This window comes from Rhincodon typus, chromosome 12 (assembly GCF_021869965.1).
Source record: "Rhincodon typus isolate 14 chromosome 12, sRhiTyp1.1, whole genome shotgun sequence".
Classification (NCBI taxonomy): Eukaryota; Metazoa; Chordata; class Chondrichthyes; order Orectolobiformes; family Rhincodontidae; genus Rhincodon; species Rhincodon typus.
Genome location: NC_063343.1, coordinates 32,008,510 through 32,030,426, shown reverse-complemented (window position 1 = coordinate 32,030,426; position 21,917 = coordinate 32,008,510). Strand labels below are relative to the sequence as shown.

The following is a 21,917-nucleotide window of genomic DNA, read 5'->3' as shown; positions in this document are numbered from 1 at the left end:
GAGTTTATACAGTATTGCACCAGCACACAGCTAGCTGTACAGACATGATGACCAGAATCTTGCATTTTTGAGCCAAAGTGTAGTGGTGGGCAAGAGTTACCTTTGCTTGGGAGCTTTTTGAGTTTTCCCATGTTCTTCTTCTCACTTGTATTTGCACGTATGGGCAAAATGGCAAATTTTATAGGCAGGTGGGCAAGGAAGTTCTGCTCAACACCAGGACTTCCTAGGTGCCTATTTACAGGCACTGTGTTTAAACAGCACTCGGACAGCATTTCACTCAATGCAATCCAGAGGTGTGGCTCAACCTTTGCTTATCATCTACACTCACACCCTGGCAGCGTCAGAGGTCAGGCAAGAAGCAGCACTGTTTTATCGCAGTGGCTCTGTTGAGGGCTTTCTGAAGGCTGTCAAGGAAAGAAGGGAACACCTTTTCTCCAGATAAGGAAATAAATGGCCATCTCGACTGACAAAGACAGTTTGGACAGAAGTGAATGGATAATCTACTTCCCTCTAACAGGGTTTGTACCCTGGCCTACTCAATGAGTCATGCCCTACTGAATCTGAGATAGCATTCAAAGGTTATTAATGCAGAGGACTTTTGCACACAAGGTTGGATGCCAGGCATCTCCATCAGATTCTTCATGTGAAATCAATGGCTGTCACTTCATTGCAACTAATGTTTGGGACTACATACACTAAATGGCACTGTCTCTTGCACATGTGCCAGGGCTCACACTTAAAACGTCAAAGGAATTACAACACTCAGCAGCTCACATACCATTAACTCACTGACCTTTCATCACAATGAGTAGAAATTATACATTATAGCTTTTCACCAAAGGCTTGCACGGCACGACACAACCACAGAAATGGTTTCTGGATAAACAGCTCACAGATATCTCACACAAACACATCACATATACTTTAGTGTTTATCCATAACTGTAACTCTTTTAACTATGCCAAAATATCTTTTGTTTGTTAACTCCTAGCTTCTCACATACCAGATTCCTGCTACTGTTCACACACACAGAGAGCTATGATTGTGTGTGTGTATCAGTTCAGGTGAAGTGCTCATACAGCCATGCTAATGTCTCTTAATCCTGGAAAAGGAGAGAAGTATTGAGTACAATGAACACAAACACACCTATACAAATAGGGAGTAGGTGATGCCTAACATAAGGATTCTGATCCTTTCAAGGAGCAGGCCACTGAGCTGTCAGGAGAGTGAGGGGAATGTGCCTGTGCTGAAGAGGAGATTGAATATCAACAGCAATCTAATGAGAAAGCCTCCAATCTGCTATTCCCACCTGCGGATCAAGCATTCACAGGGTAAGGGTGGCAGTTTTCAGCATGAACAAATATTTATGTTTTTATACGCAGCTGATACAAGGGCATAAGGAATCTACAAGCGGGATATGGATAGAATGAGTGACTGGGCAAAAACATGTGAGTTGAGTGCTATGAGGAGCTTGCATGAAATAGGAATTGAGACCTGGCACAGATCAGACATGGTCTGATAGAATGGCAGGGCAAGCAGGTGAGCAGAATGGCCTATTTGTGCTCTTGTTTATTATGTTCTTTATTCTTATGCTTTTCTCAGAATGAAATGCATCATAAGACATGATTGGAGTGTTGGTGTAAGGAGTTGATAGAGCTTATTCATCTTTGTACTACAGGGATTGCTTCCCTTTAGCACTAAGCCATTAACTGAATGTTTGCACAATAGTATATGTCAGTATCTGTTTTGAGTACCTCAGTTAGACGTGCTGCTATAAGCAGGTCATAGGCTGCTCTTATGTGTACTGCCTATTCTCGGCAAAGTCATCTTTTGTGAACTGATTTAGGACAAAGATGCTGTTTGTTACTTTTTTATTCGAATAAATCACGAACTACTCTTCCCCCTCTAACACTGTTGTTGGTCTCCTCCTTTCCTTTAGTGTCCCCTCTGTCCTTCCTCAATCTCTCCCTCTGGCTATTGGCTTCTGTCACTCTCTCCTTTGATATTCCTGCTCTTTCCCTTGATCCCACTCATCCAGGTCCCCATGTCAACCTTAGTTTTACCTGATTCTTTATTCAAGTACTAACCATTTCTCCTTTCCCATCACACCAGATTACCCCCATTGTGTTCCACATGTAAATACGCAGTTCCCACCATTCCTTGTCCCTCTTGCCTTATCATTGCATTCCATTTACTCCCTCCATTCTCCAGGATCCTCCACTGCCCCAACAGCCATGCTCTTTGCCTTCCATTCCCAACCATTCTTTTCTACATAACTGAACCACGTGTGAACATTTTGAGTATAGTGTCTTTTTAAATTCAGCCACTTTTGGAATATGAAAATTAACAGAATAGAATAGGGCAGCATAGTGGCTCAGTGGTTAGCACTGCTGCCTCACAGCACCAGGGATCCAGGTTCGATCCTACCTGCAGACAACTGTCTGTGCGGAGTTTGCACATTCTCCCCGTGTCTGCGTGGGTTTCCGTCAGGTGCTCCGGTTTCCTCCTACAGTCCAGGTGCAGGTTAGGTGGATTGGCCATGGGAATGGCAGGGTTACAGGGAAAGGGTGGGGGATGGGTCTGGATGTGATACTCTTCGGAGGGTCAGTGTGGACTTGTTGGGCCAAATGGCATGTTTCCACGATGTAGGGCTTCTATGATTCTGTTCTATGGATTCAGCCCTACTTGCCTCTACAGGCATCAGTTAATATGGCAGAGACAGTAGGAACTGCAGATGCCGGAGAATCCGAGACAACATGGTGCAGAGCTGGATGAACACAGCAGGCCAAGCAGCATCATAGGAGCAGATATGGCAGCCTCACTTGAGCAGCTTTGTTTACCAGGGCAGGCTTCACGAATAACACTAAGTATTCATGCAAAGTAAGAACTGTTATGAAGGATCTAAATACTCAAGAAATTTGTACATTCTAAAGCTTGGAGAAAGAAGTCTACTCATCTCATATATGCAGGTGTGTTTGAACTCTTTCAGCCAGAGTTACAAGGCTCATATTACTACTATCTTACCATGCTGTTAGCGTATACACAAAGGAAGAAATCTTGTCTAGGTTGTCAGCAGGCCTCAGTCAAGTCAAGGTACCTTTCACTCAAATGTTTCCCTAGACAACTGAGATTGTTTTAACCCAGTTGGCAGCTTCATATCAAACTGGCATGGTCTGGAGTCATTGCCTCCACTCCTGGTCTGAAAGACATCCTGCCTCTGTACCACACTGTCTAGCAGGGCCTCCATGTCCCTGCACTGCAGAGCATTGAAATTCCTCCATTTCTAGGTCCATGGCGATTTTCAGGAATCTTGCAGGGCAACTCTGCACTCACAGTGGGTGGGTGCACAACAGACTTCTTAAGATGTCATGGACGCAAGGGATGCCAATGAATTCTGGATATCTACTGAGCGGCAAATTGTTCTGGAATGCCATGTGGTAAGATGGGGCTAGAATCAGACATGAGACACTCCACAGGGATATGGTAGGTATTTAATGTGTGCTTAAAGTTTTAGCAAAGATGTGGTGCCTTTAGTAAGATATGGTGAGACAGTTCACTGGGCCACACGGCAAGCATCTCTCCAGGAACTTGACTAAACTTGAACTTAGCCAAAGGAGTGTAAAATTAAGCCCAATGTCTTCCACAAGCAAGGACAGATCAGAATATGTATTGTCACCTTGTTTTTCAATTATATGAATGGTCAGGCTGTATTTCTGCTGTTGGAACTGGACTGATCACAACTTCAGGCCCAATTCAAAACCTAAAAATGTCACTTGTCGAACTTTCATTTCTCATTCTATCATGCAATAATGAATTTGGAGTTGTGTTTAAGCAATAGTTGCTGGAACTGTGTGATGCTGAAACAATGGAAAAAAAGGACTGGAGAAAATCATTAGTTCGGGCAGCATCTGTAGGGAAAGAAACAAACTTAATGTTTTAAGTTTGATACGATTCTCGTTCAGAAGATGCTGCCAGACTTGTTGAGTTTCTCCAACACTTTTTTTTCCAGTTCTCCAACAACTGCAGTATTTTGCTTTTACCGTTGTATTACAATAGGTTCAGATATCAGGTGTGCCTCTATTATTGTAACAGCAATTGTTTGCTAATGCGAAATATTTTTCAAAGTTAAATGTTTGTAACATTTAGCTTCTGCTATCCATCTATTGTAAATTATATTTCTGTTCTTAAAATTAGCTTCTAATCTACACTTCTGTTCTGAAAATTAGTTGAGAGAAATGGAGACTACTCCATTCTGTGAGCATTTCTGGATTATGGTCTAATTTATAAGTATGAAACACAAAAATAGAATTCAGATGTAATGCTCTTTGTATTGAATTAAATTATTCACAATGCACGATAAACTCTAAACTAACATTTTTGTGTAAGTTGAGTGTGTATTGTCTGATATTTTGTAAATTGTGATCCGCACCCAAATGTTCCATTTGCAATGTGATTACTTTTCTGTGATTTTGTGAAGATTCCAGTTGTAGCTAACGAGAAAATCATTCACAAATATTTTTGTTGTGATGCGAGTTTACCCTACGAAGGTACATAAGGACTAGGAGCAGCACTAGGCTATTTAGCCCCTTCAGTCTGCTGTGGCATTTAATACGATCATGGCTGATCTCACCTTGGCCTCAAACTCCACTTTCCTGCCACTCCCTATAACCCTTAAACCCATTACCAATTAAAAATCTACCTATGTCCTCCTTAAATTTATTCAGGTGGCCCAGCACTTAGCAGACTCCAGTGTAGTGAATTCTACAAATTCACAACCCTTTCAGAGATGTAATTCCTCATCTTTTTTTTAAATCTGCCATCCCTTCGCCCCCTAATATCCACTCTACATCTACTTTGTCAATCCCTTTAGGCATCTTATATACTTCAATTAGATCTCCTTTCATCCTTCTAAACTCTAGCAGGTATAGGCCTAAACTGTTCAATCTCTCCTCAGAGGACAAGGAATAGACTGGAGTTCCAGGGTAATATTTCATTTAAGATCTGTTAAAGTTTTACTGTAAAGGCATATTGAAGGAAAAAACATATTCAAAACATGGATTCACACCTTCTCTTAAAATATGTTCAATCCTCTCCCATAAAGACGTATTAATGCTTTTTCTTTTATTCTGATCTGTTGTTCATCAATTTTCCCTTCGTTCAAGTCGAACCTTACCTTATCCTTAAGTAACAATGCAAACAGCTCTATTTAGAATGATAATTCAGATTGACTTTTTACCTGAACCTAACGATAGTACTTCTTGTGACATTCTTGTTGCAACCCATCAAACTAATGATCAAACATGGGAATTCCTAACCTGTAGGGCCTTCTTAGAACTTAGATCATAGAATCCCTACAGTGTGGAAACAGGCCCTCCGGCCCAACAAATCCACACCGATCCTCAGAGCATCCCACCCAGACCCATCCCCCTATAACCCACCTAAGCTACAAATCCCTGAACACCATGGGCAATTTAGCATGGCCAATCCACCTGGCCTGCACATCTTTGGACTGTGGGAGGAAACCGGAGCACCCGGAGGAAACCCACGCAGACCCGGGGAGAAGGTGCAAACTCCACACAGACAGTCGCCCGAGGGTGAGGTAGCAGTGCTAACCAATGAGCCACCATGCTGGCCTTCCTGTGACTTTCTCTACCAAGGTTTAATTTGATTAATAAATACATGTTGGCATTATGGCAACATATAAAGTAATGATTTTATTTTTGTCTTATAGGGGTGTCATTCTGTCAATACAAGCAAGACTCGCAGATATTAACTGCACGCACTCTTGCAAGAAGGGCCCATCTGCCATGACTACATGGGTAATCATGCGTTCCAATAGGTAATTATGTGATACATGGATGTCTGCAATTCCAAATGCCTATGCAAGAAGGAAGAAAGTTCCTCCCATATCTCTGACACATAACAGTAAACCCCTGGCATACTACCCACTAGGCTGATTAATTGTCTGTGCAGAAAAAGATTTTTTTCTTTTGACAGTTGGATATCTAATATCTGCCTCTCTATCCTCTTCAGTGGAGCTTTCAGCAATGGTTGTCCTATAGCAAGTTATTTTCTAATCTGTCTTTAATCTGATCCTGTTCACTTCAGTTAAGTGAATCATCCTGTACAGAACCCAATAACTCATCATTTGCACCAATCAGTCTTTGGAGTTCAGACATTGTGCATCTTTAGAGTGCTGTTTACCCTTCCAGCGGCGTGGTTGGAATGTCTAAGACATCAAAAATACTGCAGAAAATAAGTCTTCCCTTTAGAATTGCCATCCTGTATCTCTAGCCTCCCAAAGGTCGAGTTATCTACAAACAGTTTAGCAGCACTGGACAGCTTGCCACACATATTTTAAACAGGGCACACCATCGAAATAGGACAAGCTTCCCATGTATGTTTTCAGGTGGTTAGAATGAACACACTATCAAACTACTGTGCTGCAGATGAAAATCGCCCCCTTTCATATTCTTTTTAGAAAGATAAAACATAATTATTCATGGGTTCTGTCTTTTTTCAGAAGTAAGAAATATTTTAATATTAAATAAAAGAGAATTCATCATTGTATTTGGAATTGTATATAGTTTAAGAGATTCATAAGAAATTCCAACTAAAGTAATAAAATGAGCTAAGTGTCTCCACTCAGAGACAGGAACACTGCAGCATCTAGTTAAATCAGTATTGGTGTTGCCTATATCTTCCTAGTTTAAGGTTTACTTCAGTGGTCATTGATCCAAAAGCAGTATTAGTGGAGCTTTAAGTGGCTTTCGATTGAGGATAAGTAAATACCAGGGCTTCCTGAATCACCAAAAACAATAAATGTCTTATTGACTTCTTGCGCTTTAACAGGTTGATGCACGATGGGTGTTAATGTTTAGGAGCTATGACTTTGTAGCAGCTAATTTCCCACTATAAGCATTTACATTTACATCACAGTGAAATCTGTCACCTGAGATTTATTCTTTTTTTCCAGAGTCAAGCCTTGGCATTCAGTATTGCACAGCAACCTCACTATTGTAGGCAGTCTGGAATCTGCTACAAAACTATTTTTCAAGGATCACTTTAATACATAGTAAATAAAGCCAATGTGCATTTTTAAATGTGAAAAAGCATAAAATTATAGTGGTAATTTATGTAAGATTTATATTCAGTTATAAAATTTCTCATCATACCAACTACTAGATTGGAAAAATCATTGTTAATTTCAAGCTGCATTAATCCTATGCTACTAATGGAAGACATCATTTTTATTGAACCATATTTATTTGAGAGGGAGTAAGAATTTCTCTTGATGCATAGTAAACAGGTTTTAAAGGATTTCTTTTGTTTGCTCCTCCCTTTCTCAGTGAAAACCTCCAGTACAACTCCTCTAACACTACTCTTCCTCTGGTCACTTGGGCAGGCCACTATCTAAATTGGTGACATTGCCATTGGCCAAAGTACTAAGCATTGGAATTTGCTTCCAAAATATCTCTGCTTCTCTCTCCTCTTTTAGGATGCTCCTCAAAACCCAACTCTGACCAAGCTTTAACCCACCTGTCCTCATGCTTCTTTCTATTGCTTTGTGTAATTGAAAAATATCAACAGATCTAAGCAATCTCAGGACTGACCAAGCAGATCAAAGCTCTGTTGTCCTGTCACAGTCAATCATGAAAGAAAGTGAACAATTAAACCATTGACCAGAGGAGGATGCTCCAGAAATTGGAGAGTCCAGCATGTCAAAACAGAAGACAAGGCTAAAGAATTCTTATCCATCTTCAGGCAGACGTTTTGAGTAATGATTCATCTCAGCCTTCTACTGGGGTCCCCAACATCATAGATAATAGCCTTAAGACAATTTGATTCAATCTACAAAATATAAAGACTTGAATATAGCAAAGGCTATAGTCCTGTCAAAACTTTGATACTCTGGAGAAAAACCTGTGCACTAGAACCAGATGCACCAGTGAGAAAGGTTAAAATCAGCTTGAGAGGGGAGTGATCTGGGAGATTGTGTATAGTGCGAAAGCGGAGCAGTGGATGAACCAGTGAAGAGATACTTCTGGTAAATCAGATGAGTGTGTCTTTTCATGAAATACTACTGCTTTGACAAACCTGGAACTCAAGCATCAACTTGAGCTGGAGGGACTACAGTGCATCTATGAGGCTGAGAGTTATGTAGATAGCACAATTTTGGAAGATGTCACCCCAATGCTTTATTAAATGCAGTTAGGGAAGGAATGATGACAAAGAAAGGAGTAAGACAGATTGTGAGGAAAGCTCCAGATTACATCTCACTCAAGAACAGCTTTTCAGTGCTGGAAATGGTGAGACTGATTGTTCCTTTGGGGAGTGAAGCCAGAGCCCAGTAGCACACAGTCTAATTTGGCAGCGTGATGGGATACAGAGGGAAGGTACAATAGGATGTGATGCAAAAACTAATATAGAAAAAAAGACAAGACATTCTGGAAGACAGAGCAAATATAGTGAAATTAAGGCCTAAGGGAGAACAGTAAGACTGCATAGCATTTACTTTACTGCAAGGAGTCTTGCAAGGAAGGCAGATGTTGCTGATTAACACAAGGAGTTATAATTTCATGGAGACATGATTGGGGAAGGGGCAGGACTGACAACTCAATATACCAGCATATAGAATCTTCAGGCAGACAGGAGGGGGGCAAATAATTGAGCAAGTGTTGTCACAGCGTTGCTCAAGGAATCAATTACTGTAATAGGGAGGAATAATATATTTGAATCATAAAACAAAGAACTGCGGATACTGGAGATCTGAAACAAAAACAGAAATTGTTGGAGAAACTCAACGGGTTTTGTAGCATCTGCAGGAAGAAAGCAGAGTTAACATTTTGAGTCTGGTGACCCTTCATCAGAAGATTCTACAATCAAGATTATATGGATAGAACTTAAAAACAACAGGGAGAAATCAGATTATTGCATACTATAGACCTCCAAATAACCAGGAAAAGATAGAAGGACAGATAGGTGGACATATTTCAGAAAACTGTAAAAATAATAGGGAAAAATAATTCAACGTCCCCAATAATAACTGGGATAGACAAAGTGTGAAAGGCTAAGAGATGGTGGAATTCTTAAAATGTATGCAGGTGAGCTTTTTATGCCAGCAAGTCCTACAAGAGAATGCAGTGTTGGATCTAATTTTAAGAAGCAAACCCAAGGAAGTGGTAGACGTATCAGTAGGAGAGCATTTTGGTGATAGTGACCATGACACAGTAAAATTTGAGATAGTCATTGGAAAAGAACAGATCTAAGCTGTGTCATATCCAATCATGAATAGTGCTGGACAATTAGCTAACCACTGGAGGAGGTGGCTCCGCACATATGCCCGTCCTCAATCATGGGGACTCCGACACATCAGTGAAAAGGACACGACTGAAGCATTTGCAAAAATTCTCAGCCAGAAGCTCTGACTGAATGATCTGTCTTAGGTCCCTGGTTCCTGGCATCACAGATACCTGTCTTCAGTCAATTGACTCACGTTATAAGATATCTAGGAAAGGCTGAAGACATTGAATATTGCAAAAGCCTGGTTAATGTTCCAAGGATAGCACAGAAGAATTGAGCTCAAGAAATTGCCATTCCCCTGGACATACTCTTCCAGAATAGCTATAACACTACACTATCTGACTATGTGGAAAACTGCCAATGTATGTCTTGTACACAAAAAAAAAGACAAATCTAACATGCAAATTATGCTCCCATCAGTCTACTCATAACCATCGGTGAAGTTATGATATCAAGCAGCACATGTTTATCAAAAACCTGCTCGCCAAAACTCAGTTTGGGTTGCACCAGGGCAATTCAGCCTCTGACCTCATTACCAACATATGCAAATGAGCTGAATTCTAGAGAGGAGGAGAGAATGACTTCTCTAAGAATCAAAGTCACATTTGACAAAGTGAGCCCTAACAGCAGTGAATAGTAATTCACTGATTATTCTCCACTTGGAGTCACCTGTAATTTGGTTCTGATTCTCAGAATTCCATTAACTGAGCTCCAGAAGTTACTCAGTGTAGACATTTTTAACCAACCTGACCAGACATGTTAAGACAAATCCCTGGAGCAGGTGAAACTCAAATCTAGTCCTTCTGGCCCAGTGGTAGGGGCACTACCACTGTACTACACCAGCCAAGTTACTCAAGATGGTGTCCTAGAACTAATCGTCTTCAGCTGCTTCCTCAAAGACCTTCCCTCCATCAAGTCAGAAGTGTGGATGTTCACTGATCTTTGCACCATATTCGGCATCATTCACAGCTCTTCAGATATTGAAGATGTCCATGTCCAAATGCAACAAGACCTGGACAATAACCAGGATTGGGTTGACACATTAGAAGAAACTTTCGCCCCACAAAAGTGCCATCTCCAACAAGACAGAATCTATCCATCGCCCCTTGACATTCAATTGCATTACCATCACTAAATCCCACATTATCAACATTCTGAGGTTACTATTGACCAGAAACTGAGCTACATTAGCCATATAAATACTGTGACTACAAGAGCAGATCAGAGGCTAAGAATCCTACAATGAGCAAATCATCTTCTGACTCCCCAAAGCCTGTCCATCAGTTATAAATCATAAATCAGGAGTGCAGTGGAACACTCCCCACTTGCTTGATTGACGATATTTCCAAAATTACTCAAGAAGCTTGATACCATCCAGGACAAAGCAACCGACTTGATTACATCCACATCCATAAATGTCCACTCCCTCTACCTTGGTACATTCCGTACCGCAGTGTATATCATCTACAAGGTGCACTGCAGAAATGCACCACCACAGTCTTAGACAGTACCTTCCAAACTCACAACCACTACCATCTAGAAGGACAAGGGCAGCAGAAACAAGAAGTTCCCCTTCAAGCCACTCACCATCCTTACTTGGCAATATATTGTGGTTCCTTCAGTGTTGCTGGGCCAAAAGTGTGAAACTTCCTCCCTTAAAGCATTGTATGGGGAGCAAATATAGTCAGCTGTTCAAGGCAACAGCTCACCAGTGCCTTCTCAAGGGCAACTAGGGATGGATAATAAATGCTGGCCAGTCAACGACAGCCACATATCACAAATTAATAAAAAAATACAAAAGGTTACTGGTGGTAGGCAGGATAATGTATTAATCAGATCACCATGATTTAATTGAATGGCCATGAAGGTTCTAGGGATCAAGGGGCCTACTCCTGTTTCAAACTCATATGGTTGTAGGTAAGCTCTTGCAGTATATGTACACAATGCTGGAATCGACCTCACAATGCAGAAAATTGGTCAGGTATGTCACACTCTCAAAAAAGTAGGGCAAATCCAATCTGATCAATTACTGCCTGGTCAATTAACACTCAATCATTAGAGAAATGATGGAATGTGCCATCAGCAATGCTATCAAGTGACACCTAGTAGCAATAACTTCAGAAAAGATCGCAATATTATCCAATGTTAATGTCTTGTAACTCGCATTTATGTTAATGGTATTGAGCTCGCTAATATATTGTCAATGCAACAAGAATTAAAGTACTGCTGAGTTAAAATTCTTTACAGAGCTTTTAGCGCTAGACTTCTCATCTTAACTTCCAAGAGTACACAATTATTTTTTTGTGAAAAAAGTAGGTCAATCCAAAAAGTGTGAAAAACAATAAATGTATAGAATCTGCTTCTGTGCTAAAATTCTCTTTGGCAAGACCCTAAAATTCTATTGATTTATCAAAGATTAAACCTGATGTGTCTGGCCTGGAATTTGGAAATTGAGTTTTATACCCATTTCAATGTTGCCCAAAATGCTTTTGGAAGTGAGTTAAGCTGTAAGATGTACCTATCTGAACTAAAATGCAGTCAGCAGTCAAAGAAATGATTGTTTTTGGCTGACATGGCAACACTATTCTATTAAAGACAAATAGTCTGATTAATATAATCAAAAGCCAGGGATATTTTAGAACAAGAACTAAGGAAGATCGATGTTGAAGTCTTCAAGTTAAATTGTCTTATTTAATTGGACTATCATAACATTAATTTGGATTAGTATTTGATCAAAAAGATCCCTCTCTGAATTTTCTGATTTTGAGTCGAAGTGAGCTTAATGGCACTTGGTTCAGTGTGGCTCGGTCTCCACATGTGCTGTCTTCCATTCTCCACCTCAATAATTATCCATCCAGAGTACAATGGTCTTCTCGCATAATCACACAGCAGGAGAGGTGGGAGTGTTCAATACTGCTGGGACATTCTCACGTTCTTGCTGCTTGCTCCACAGTTAAAGCCTAACTGCACACTATTCAGACACTGCATGCAAGGAACTGCTCCGCACACTATGGGGCTCAACAGCTTTAACCAAGGACATGGGCCAGAAAGGGAAGCCATTAAGGACCTAGAGCTGCTGGTGGAATGGACAGTGGACAGGAGAGCAGTGCTTTATTCTACTGTCTGCCAGAGGAGGCCACATCAGTAGACTCAGCCAACCTGAACCAAGATAGCATCTAGGTCAGTGTTAAAAAGGAGCAGCCAACAGTGCAGGATGAAGGTTAATGATCTAATGCTGACCACACATTCTAACCTCACAATGCACATGGATCACACCAAGGCTCATGGTTTACATCTCTCATTATTGTAAGTAACATATCCACTCAACGACTCTCACCTACCTCATCCTTCCACACTACTAACTCATCCTGCCATTAGTGCTTCCTACTCACCGACTGGTGACACTTCACTACCTTTCCCTCTCCTGCATCAACACAAGCTGCTCTTCTATCTACTTCCATCATAACCAAACACTCACTTTGTTTCATTACAGTAAAGATCAAGTGGAACAAGACTGCAATGGGGACGGTAGACATGAGACTTCCGAGTCCATATGAAGAGGAAATTTTCTGGTTAGCGGAGGAAGAGAATAGTCACTCATGTGGATGGGAAGCTTCACTGAACTGTGCTGCATTGTCCTCCCATTTTCACTTGTGCCAGATGCATGTCTTTGCAGCTGGACAGTGAAGAAATGACACAGGTCACCTACTCTCCAGAGGACTGCTGGAGACCAGGCAACTGGTCAGCTCCATTGTGTGGGCATCTGCTGTTCGTTGGAAGAAACGTCATATTGAACTCAAAACATCAACTCTATTTCTTGCTTTGCAGGTACAATCAGTTTCTCCAATACTTTTGGTTCAGTTAGGTTCTCTCTGTGTTCTCACAAATGATGAAACACTGCTTAGCCTGCTGTGTTCATCCAGCTCTACGCCTGGTTATCTCAGACTTTGCAATGTCTTTGTTTCACGCTATGGCTCTGATTGTATCCTTCTTTATCCACATAATTCCTGAAATCATTGTCCAAATGTTTCTCAGGCAAGAAAGACATTTGCTTAGCTTCTGCTCACGAATGTTCTTATTCACTTCCACCTTTCCTCAGTAGCATGTAACACCTGCAATGCACTCCTCATCTGAATGATCACCCCAACAGCCCAGCCCGACACTCCACTGACCTCCCCCACTCCCCCTAAGCCATGGGACTTTTACTGGATTGGTGACTGTGAGGGAGTAAATGAATGATGGTGTGAATGACGGATTTGCTATTCGGTCAACTTGTGCCTCAGCTTCTTTTCCCTCTTCCAAATCCAGCAAAGGAAGACAATGAATCCCTACAACTCCCCCCTCACCTCCATCCAAGGACCCAAAAAACCTTCCATATCAGACAGATGTTCACTTGCACATCCGCTAATGTGGTCTACTGCATTCGCTGCTCCCGATGTGGTCTCCTTTACATCGGTGAGACCATACAGAGGCTCAGAGACCGCTTTGCGACAAACAACAACACCTTCCAGTCACAAACCATTTTAACTCCCCCTCCCACTCTCTGGGTGACATGTCCATCCTGGGCCTCCTCCAGTGTCACAATGATGCCACCCGGAAACTGGAGGAGCAGCACCTCATATTCTGCCTCGGGAGCCTACAACCCAATGGTCTCAATGTGGACTTTACCAGTTTCAAAATCTTCCTACCCCCAGCCTCATCCCATGACCAACCCTCCCTCTCATCCTCGCCTCCTTGACCTGTCTGCCTTCTCTCCCACCTATCCACTCCTCCCACCTAACTGACCAATCCCCACCACTGCCTACCTGCACTCACCTATCACCATCCCACCTACCTTCCCCAGCCCACCCCTCCTCTATTTATTTCTGAGCTCCCTTCCCCCTCCCCCATTTCTGAAGAAGGATCCTAACCCGAAACATCAGCTTTCCTGCTCCTCTGATGCTGCCTGGCCTGCTGTGTTCATCCAGCTCCATATTGTGTTATCAATGAATCCATTGTTTCCTTACTGCTCTGTTCATATAAGAGTCTTCCAGTGCATGAGCAGAAATATTTGAATATTGTTGCTTGTTTCATAAAAATCAATTGTTTGTTCAGGGCCTCACTTGTCTCCTTTGCTTGCAAGACAGTGAATCAACAATCTAGCTTCCCAAGGGCAAACCCTCAGTGGATCAGACTGTCAAAGAAAATATACACAGTCCCATCACTTGAAATTTCCAACACCCATCTTAGATTATTTCCATTTAAAAGATTTCCTTATTGAGCCTGCACTTCAGCAGATCATGCTTGGCTTAGCCACACATATCCATTTTGGCAGAATACAGATATTCATTTGAGATTCTGACTCAACTAAAGCAGAAGTCTCTTAAATTGTATCGTTGTACATCAAGTGCCTCCTTCTGCAGGGTTAATGGATAAATATCTGATTCTTTTCTACAATCTTACCCAACAGGAATATTAAGTGTTCATGACTGTCAATGTCAGGCAAGTTTATTTGACAACCATTCAAACATTCATATCACTTTGAGATTGGAGCTTTCAGAGAAAATAATTCTTCAAAGGACATATATCCATTTCACGATTCCTTTGTTGTATAATTATTCTATTCCATTACTCTAAAGTTCTTTTACTTTATTTGCTTCAAACCTTCAACCTTCAGAATTCATATTATCATAAAATATTAAAAGGTAATCTGTTATCATGCTTTATTTTGCTGAACATATGCAATCAGTAAACTGCAAGTACATCTTGGGAGTTGGTGAGTTTCCATTCAGTGGGCTACATTGTCCTGTTTTTTTTATTTGTTGAGACGTCTCCAGCTGTGTAATCCCATTAGTACCTAGAACATCATGCTTAATTCCAACTGGGACACTATTCATGCCACCATTTGAGAAGTGTGGTGCTCTTTTTCTGATAGCTTTCATACTTGTTGCAATGGACTGGCAATGCAGTATAAATCCACTTTTATTGTTGCTATTTCAAGATGTGGCAACATTAATTGATTGTTCATTTTCCTCAAAAAAATATAATTCTTTAAAGTATAGATCACATACACCCAGTTAACTCAGTTGGGTGGACAACTGGTTTGCAATGCAAAGGGATGGCAAAAACGTGGATTTAATTCCCAGCCTTGGCTGAGGTTACCAAAAAGGACTCTCCTTCTCAACCTCTCCCCTTGCCTGACGCATCGTGACCCTCAGGCTAAACCACCACCAGTTGTCTCTCTCTCTCTCTCGCTCTAAAGAGAGAGTAGCTCTCTTAGTTTGGTAAGAGTATGGCCACTTTACTTCTTTTGAACGTTATCTTGCAGGGGTGCTGAAAGAAGAGTTGAATTGTCAAAGCATTTTGTCTCATCAGGACAGATGCAAGAATACCAAAGGAACAATATATACTGAAGAAGAAATCAGATATTGATTGGTTGGCAAGCAGATTCTGATTAGTTGAAGCTTTGCCTTGGAGAATGAAACAGATAACAGTTATCCCCAAGCTGTTACTAAAATTCGAAAAAGGCAAGTCAGCTTCATTAGGTTGCCAGTTGTCAAGGGAATGCCCTTTGTGTCTCTTTTCGTCAGCCATAGTGAAAGAAATTTTTTTTCATCAGATGTTCAGGTTGTGAACCAGGTCATTTTCACTTCAATCATTTGGTGGGTCAATATTCCTGGTCTCACTACCTGCTTATAGAGAAGCTGGGTGGCCCCCTGTCCCCATTTTGTCCCACACCGATAATTCCGTGATTGAGGTAGACAGGAACGACTTCCAAAAATAAGATGTTCAGTCACAATCTTTAGTCACAAACAATTGCCCTGGCCTTAACACTTTCTCAAAGGCTTAAATGGTCCTAGCACCAACTATCTTTCCCAATTCAATAAATTCTACAACCTTGGATTTCTTTAAAACAAAACTTAGTGTGGCTGGTAAATGCTAATAACTTTAAAATCTGATAGTTTCTAAAGTCCACAAGAAAGAGCTTGATTCACTGGAGAACTGTGGCTTGCATATCACAGGGCAAAATGATAAAAGGCTGTTACAAGTAACACATTAGTAATTACATTTCTTTCTTGTTGGGGAAAAAATCATTATTGCCATCAGGGTTACTTTTCCAGAAAAATGAAGAAAGCATTTATTCATAATTTATGTTCTCAATTACTATTAATAAAAAAAAAATCAGTGGGGAATTGCCTGAGGAGATTACAGATAACATGTCATTAACTTTTGCTTTTTGGCCCATTTATTCTCATTAATAGGGATACATACAGATAAGCAATGAAAAAGCTCAAGTATATCAATTTACATATGTAAAACACAATACCTAACAATATTTTATATATATATTTTAATGATCAGGAACATAGCCACAGATCAACAATTTATTTATTTAATTAAAAATAACATTTTGAAAATGCACAGCATGTTGGGCACTAACTGGAAGAAAGAAATGGGTTAATACTGAAGTGACCTTTCAACAAAATGGCAGTGAAACATTTATCAATCTTCCTACTTCAAAAGCACTTTTAATATTTGCTGCTGTAAATTCATATCAGCAGCACTTGTGCTTTATTCCTGTAATATGTTTCCACACAAACAATTATATCTTAATGGACTTACAAGAAACCAAAGTAGGAACAGAAGCAAGTTGTTCAGCTCCTTAAGCCTGCTCATCATTTGATCAAATCATGGCAGACCTGATTGTGACCTCACCTCTCCGTTCCTGTCGATCACCTAAAACTTTGACTCCCTTCTTAATTAAGGATCTCCCTGACTCAGCTTTAAAAATATTCGATAGTCCACTATCTTTGGTGAAGAGAATTCCACTTACTTACTACTTTCTGAAAGGAAATATTTCCCCTCATCTCCAACTTAGTGCTCCAGATCTGGCCTCACCAATATTATGTAGAACTCTGTCAAAACTTCTGTTTTTACACTTGGTTCCCCTTGTAATAATCATTAATGTCCAATGCGCCTTCCTAATCTCTTGGTATACCTGCATACCCAGTTTCTGTGATTCATGTACCAGGATACACAAATTCTGATATATCACAGAATTCTACAATCACTCTCTATTGAAATAAGACACGTTGATGTTTTGCTTTTCTGTTCTTTTTGCCAAAATGAACAAGTTCACCTTTTCCCATATTATAGTCCATCTGCCAAGACTTTGCTCACTCACTCAACCTACGTCCTCAGAAACTCTTTCTGCGCTCTTCACAGCTTACACCGTTACTTACCATTGTGATATCAGCAAAGCTCATAATCATTCATTTGATTCATTCATAAAGGTTGAGGCCCCATCACTGGCCCCTGTGACACTCTACTGGTTGCAGCTTTCTAATATGAAGCTGATTGATTTATCTCTAATCTCTGCCTTCTTTAAACTAAGCATTCCTGTATTCATGTTAAAATTTCATCCCTGCATAATGTGCTCTTAACTTGCATAGTAATATTTGAAGTGTCACCTTATCAAATGCTTTTTGGAAACCCAAGTACATCAATCACATCTACAGGTTCCCCTTTATCCATGTTGCTTTCTACTTCCTAACTTCTGCGGCTGTTACAACAGGAAAGATATAAAAGCCATTAACTTTAGAAGACTCTAGGATGATCAAGGCTTTTTAGTTTAGTTTGAAAGCTTTTCAGCAGTTTGAAGGAGACCTGACTGAAGTTAGACAGAAACACAGTCTCTCCTAGAGAAAAATAAGTTGTTCATTGTAGTGACAGAAACAGGTTGCCTCAGTGAGAGAATGAAATTTGTGAAACTTCCTGACCAGGAATATCTACAAGAACTCTGCCGAGTTCAAAACAAAACCTGAGAAAGACTAAGTTCTCAGTTGTGTGAGGATTCACGCCCAATGTTTTCAAAGCTCATCTAATCAGAACTGAGAAGAAATATTTAATAAAATCTACAGATCTGGTAGTGAAGGAAATTTATTTGGATTTTGATTAACAATGTGATGGCATTAGGGAATACATGGGATTTTGTTTTGCCATATGTTCTTGCTATGTTATAAATGTGAGTTTTGTAAGAGCTACATTTGTTTATTTTTATTTCTTTTATGTAAGAAACAACTATTTTATTAAGGAAGCAGCCATGGGTGTTTATATTTTAGTGAAATATCACCAGGTTAAATTAAGAAAAACATAATATAACTATCAGAGATAACACAGTATGGAGCTATCAGGCCAGATTTCATTCTGGGATCTCTATTCTCATGTCCAATAGTGACATCAGCTGGGATCATAGCAATAATTTTACTATTTAGGAAATTATTAAGCACACCCCTGAGTGATGTCCTACTTTTTTGCCATTTCTGATCTCTTTTCAAACTGAATGAACACAGTAATTTTTAGAACTATGATCACCTCTCATTTTTGCACTGATGTCTATCTGAGTTAGCAGAGCTACCCCACCTGGACTATTTCTGGACCTGGCAAAACCTTAGTTCCAGGAGTGGTATTTGCATTGTAGGGGCCTGGAGAAAAGCTCAGCTGGATAAGTACATAATATATCATCTACTGAATCTGGCAGCCTAGGCATATTTGCAATGGATTGTCAAAAATAGTTGATAATTGATATTAATTGTTTTCTAATAGTTTTACACATTTTTTTAACGCCATTATAGTGCACATTCTATCATAATTATTTCCAATAAATATTTTTATCATCATCTTAGTCTTAATTCTAGCTTTTGTAATGACATTTCATCAGAAAGGATAATTGTGAACGTTAAATGGAGGATGTTGTAAAAGTTATCAAAAGAAGAACATCGAGTACAAATAAATTATCTACCTGGGCATAAGATGGTACAGGCAATTTTTTGACTGTTCTGTCCATCACAGAATGACCCACCATTCTGAGGGCTGGGGCTGGTACAGGTGCGTGTCCTTTTCTGCCATCCTTTACCACAGGTAGTGCTGCAGGACTCCCACTCCGACCAAGTAGACCAGCCACCATTTACTGTTGAAAAGGAGCAATCAAATGTACTACATGTAACCACTTAAGAATCAATCAACAATTCAATAAACTAAGAAAGTTTAGACCAATGCCTATGTGATAATAGAATTAAGTGGAAATTTGTAATTTATTTACAGGAAAACATTGCTGATATGATTTAATACATTTCATCGTGTACATGCTGTTTTAAAAATTTTGACAATAGAATCTGTCTAGCTGTTCAACTATTTTAACAGGTGTGCAGGAGAAGAATGTTCATTTTAATTTCTGTGCTTCAATAGAAAAAAATTATTTTTTGAAGGATCAAATAGCATTTACAACACAAAATAGCAGAAATCTGTGGAGATTAAGTTTCCAACATACCTAAAAGCAATTAAATTTAAGTAATTCACTAGTTACATTATGCCTAACATACATTCTCCAGTTTTAGAAGTCTTCATCAATATTTAATATCTCATATCAACTGCAGTTAAGGGTGACAAATACCAGAATATTCAAAGAGTAAAAATAAAATTTAAAAATGGCTGAATGGTTTTATCTATATTGTACCTCATGTGTCCTTGGGACATCTAAAGAGCTTCTAACCCAAATAAATAGCTGTTGAAGCATAACAATTATAATTATACAATTACTGACTAAGCTATTGACAAACGCAATGAGCAGAGAAGATAAAGCCTACATATTACAAAATAATGAATGCACAAAACTAACTGCTGTATATCTGAATGCTTAGTATTGAAATCATCAGGTGAACTCATTGTGCCAGTGGAAGTATGTAAGTATGATTTGATAGACATTGCAGGGACATGGCTGTATGCTGACATGAACTAGGACCTGAATATTGCAAAGAAAATGATATTTAGGAAGGAAAAGAGTATTTAAAATGTTAAAGAGGTGGTTCAGTTAATTAGTTATGGAATTAGCACAGTAGGAAATGACCTAAGTTCAGGAAACCAGGATGTAGAAGCAGTTTGGGTAAAGATGAAAAATGATTAAAGACAGAAGTCACTTGTGTAAGAGGCATACAAGTGCCCTAAAATAAACCACATAAAAGAAAAATGGGTGTTTGTCAGAAAGGTTCAGAAATAATCAAGGGGATTTTCATTTGCTTATAGAGCGGAAACATCAGTTGAATAAAGGTGGCCTAATTGAAAAGTTTATTGAATATTTTCAAGGTGCCTTCTTAGAACCACATGTTCTGAAGCAACCATACAGCAGGGTATGCCAGACCTGATAGTGTGAAATAAGACAGGCAAAAGTGCTTCTAGGTAGTAATCATATAATATTATTGAATTTAAATTCAGTTTGAGGGAGAGAAGAATGGATTCATATGGGAGGCTGGAAGAACACAGCAAGCCAGGCAGCATCTGGAGGAAAGGAGAAGTCAACGTTTCGGGTATTACCCTTCTTCAGAATAAGTCCTGAAGAAGGGTAATACCCGAAACGCATTTCTCCTGTTTCTCTACCTGGGATTCCAGCATCTGCAATTTTTTGTCTCTAACCAAGAATGGATTCAAGGCTAATATTTTAAACTAAATCAAGTCAATTATGACCGTATGAAAACAGAGTTAGCTGAAGTAAACTGATAAATTAGATTCAGGGATACGTCAATAGATATAAAGTGCAGATATTTAAGGGAATATTTCAGCATATACAGCTATGATACATGTCAAGGGAGGACCCACCATCGACATTAACTAATAACATTAAAGATGGTATCAAACCTAACGAAAAGGCATATAATTACACTGTCATGGACAGCAGAGAGGTGAATTGCTTTTTTTTTTTACTGTTCTCCTGACTGAAACAGGTGGTTTTAAATTTTGAGATAGCAAAAACTACAGATGCGGAGTCAGAGATAACAAAGTGTGGAGCTGGAGGAACACAGCAGGCCAGGCAGGATCAGAGGAACAGGAAAGCTGATGTTTCAGGTCAGGACACTTCTTCAGGAAAGAGAAAGGAAAGAAGTTACAAATTGCTTAAAATCAAAGATACCAGAATTTGTTTAACGGTAGGTTAATGTCCAGTGAAATTTCTTGCAGCTGGCTATGCACAGAAATCCCATTTGCAGGTTCACAGATGCAGCTGAATTACTGCTAAAAGTACAATAATTGTAAGCTGGGAACTGGTTCATTTCACACATGAAACACAGGATTCTTTTGATAAATAGACTTATGAGAGAGATTGAAATCAGAAACAGGCATTAACTAAGCCTGGGGCTGGTTACTGTTTTGGTGTTACAAGCAGACAGAGGGTAGAAGTTTATAATCGTATAATTCAAGGCGATTCAAACAAACCAACACTTTCAGTCACGTGACCAGCTTAACCATTCAGCTAATGAGATTTAATATTCTGGCCAAAATTTGGTTTTGTGGCAGTCAACTGTGAAGTTGTCAGCAGCTAATCAAGCAATAATGAGTTTTGATGATCTCCTTTATTCATAACTGGCTGAGATAGACATCTCTTCTATTATTCCTTTGTCTTGACTTATATGGGAATGCTAATACAATGCAAGGACCTTTGACATTCCAGGAGGATGATGGAAGCCTTTTTCACCTGGTTACTGCTGATTAAAACTTTCCAGAAATCGTGGTCAACTGGTATGATGCAATTAGTTGTAGCCATGTTGTCAATCTAGTGAAATGCCCTGTTTCTTATATTAAAAAAA

At 39.7% G+C, this 21,917-nt stretch overlaps 1 protein-coding gene across 1 annotated transcript in view; it reads right to left on the bottom strand.

Moving 5' to 3' along the window:
• Positions 1-21,917, bottom strand: part of unc5a (unc-5 netrin receptor A) — a 264,346-nt gene that overhangs the window by 130,403 nt on the left and 112,026 nt on the right. Inside the window, exon 6 of the mRNA XM_048603964.1 lies at positions 19,085-19,252. Within this exon, the coding sequence (XP_048459921.1) occupies positions 19,085-19,252 (168 nt within the window). The remainder of the gene's footprint in view (positions 1-19,084; positions 19,253-21,917) is intronic.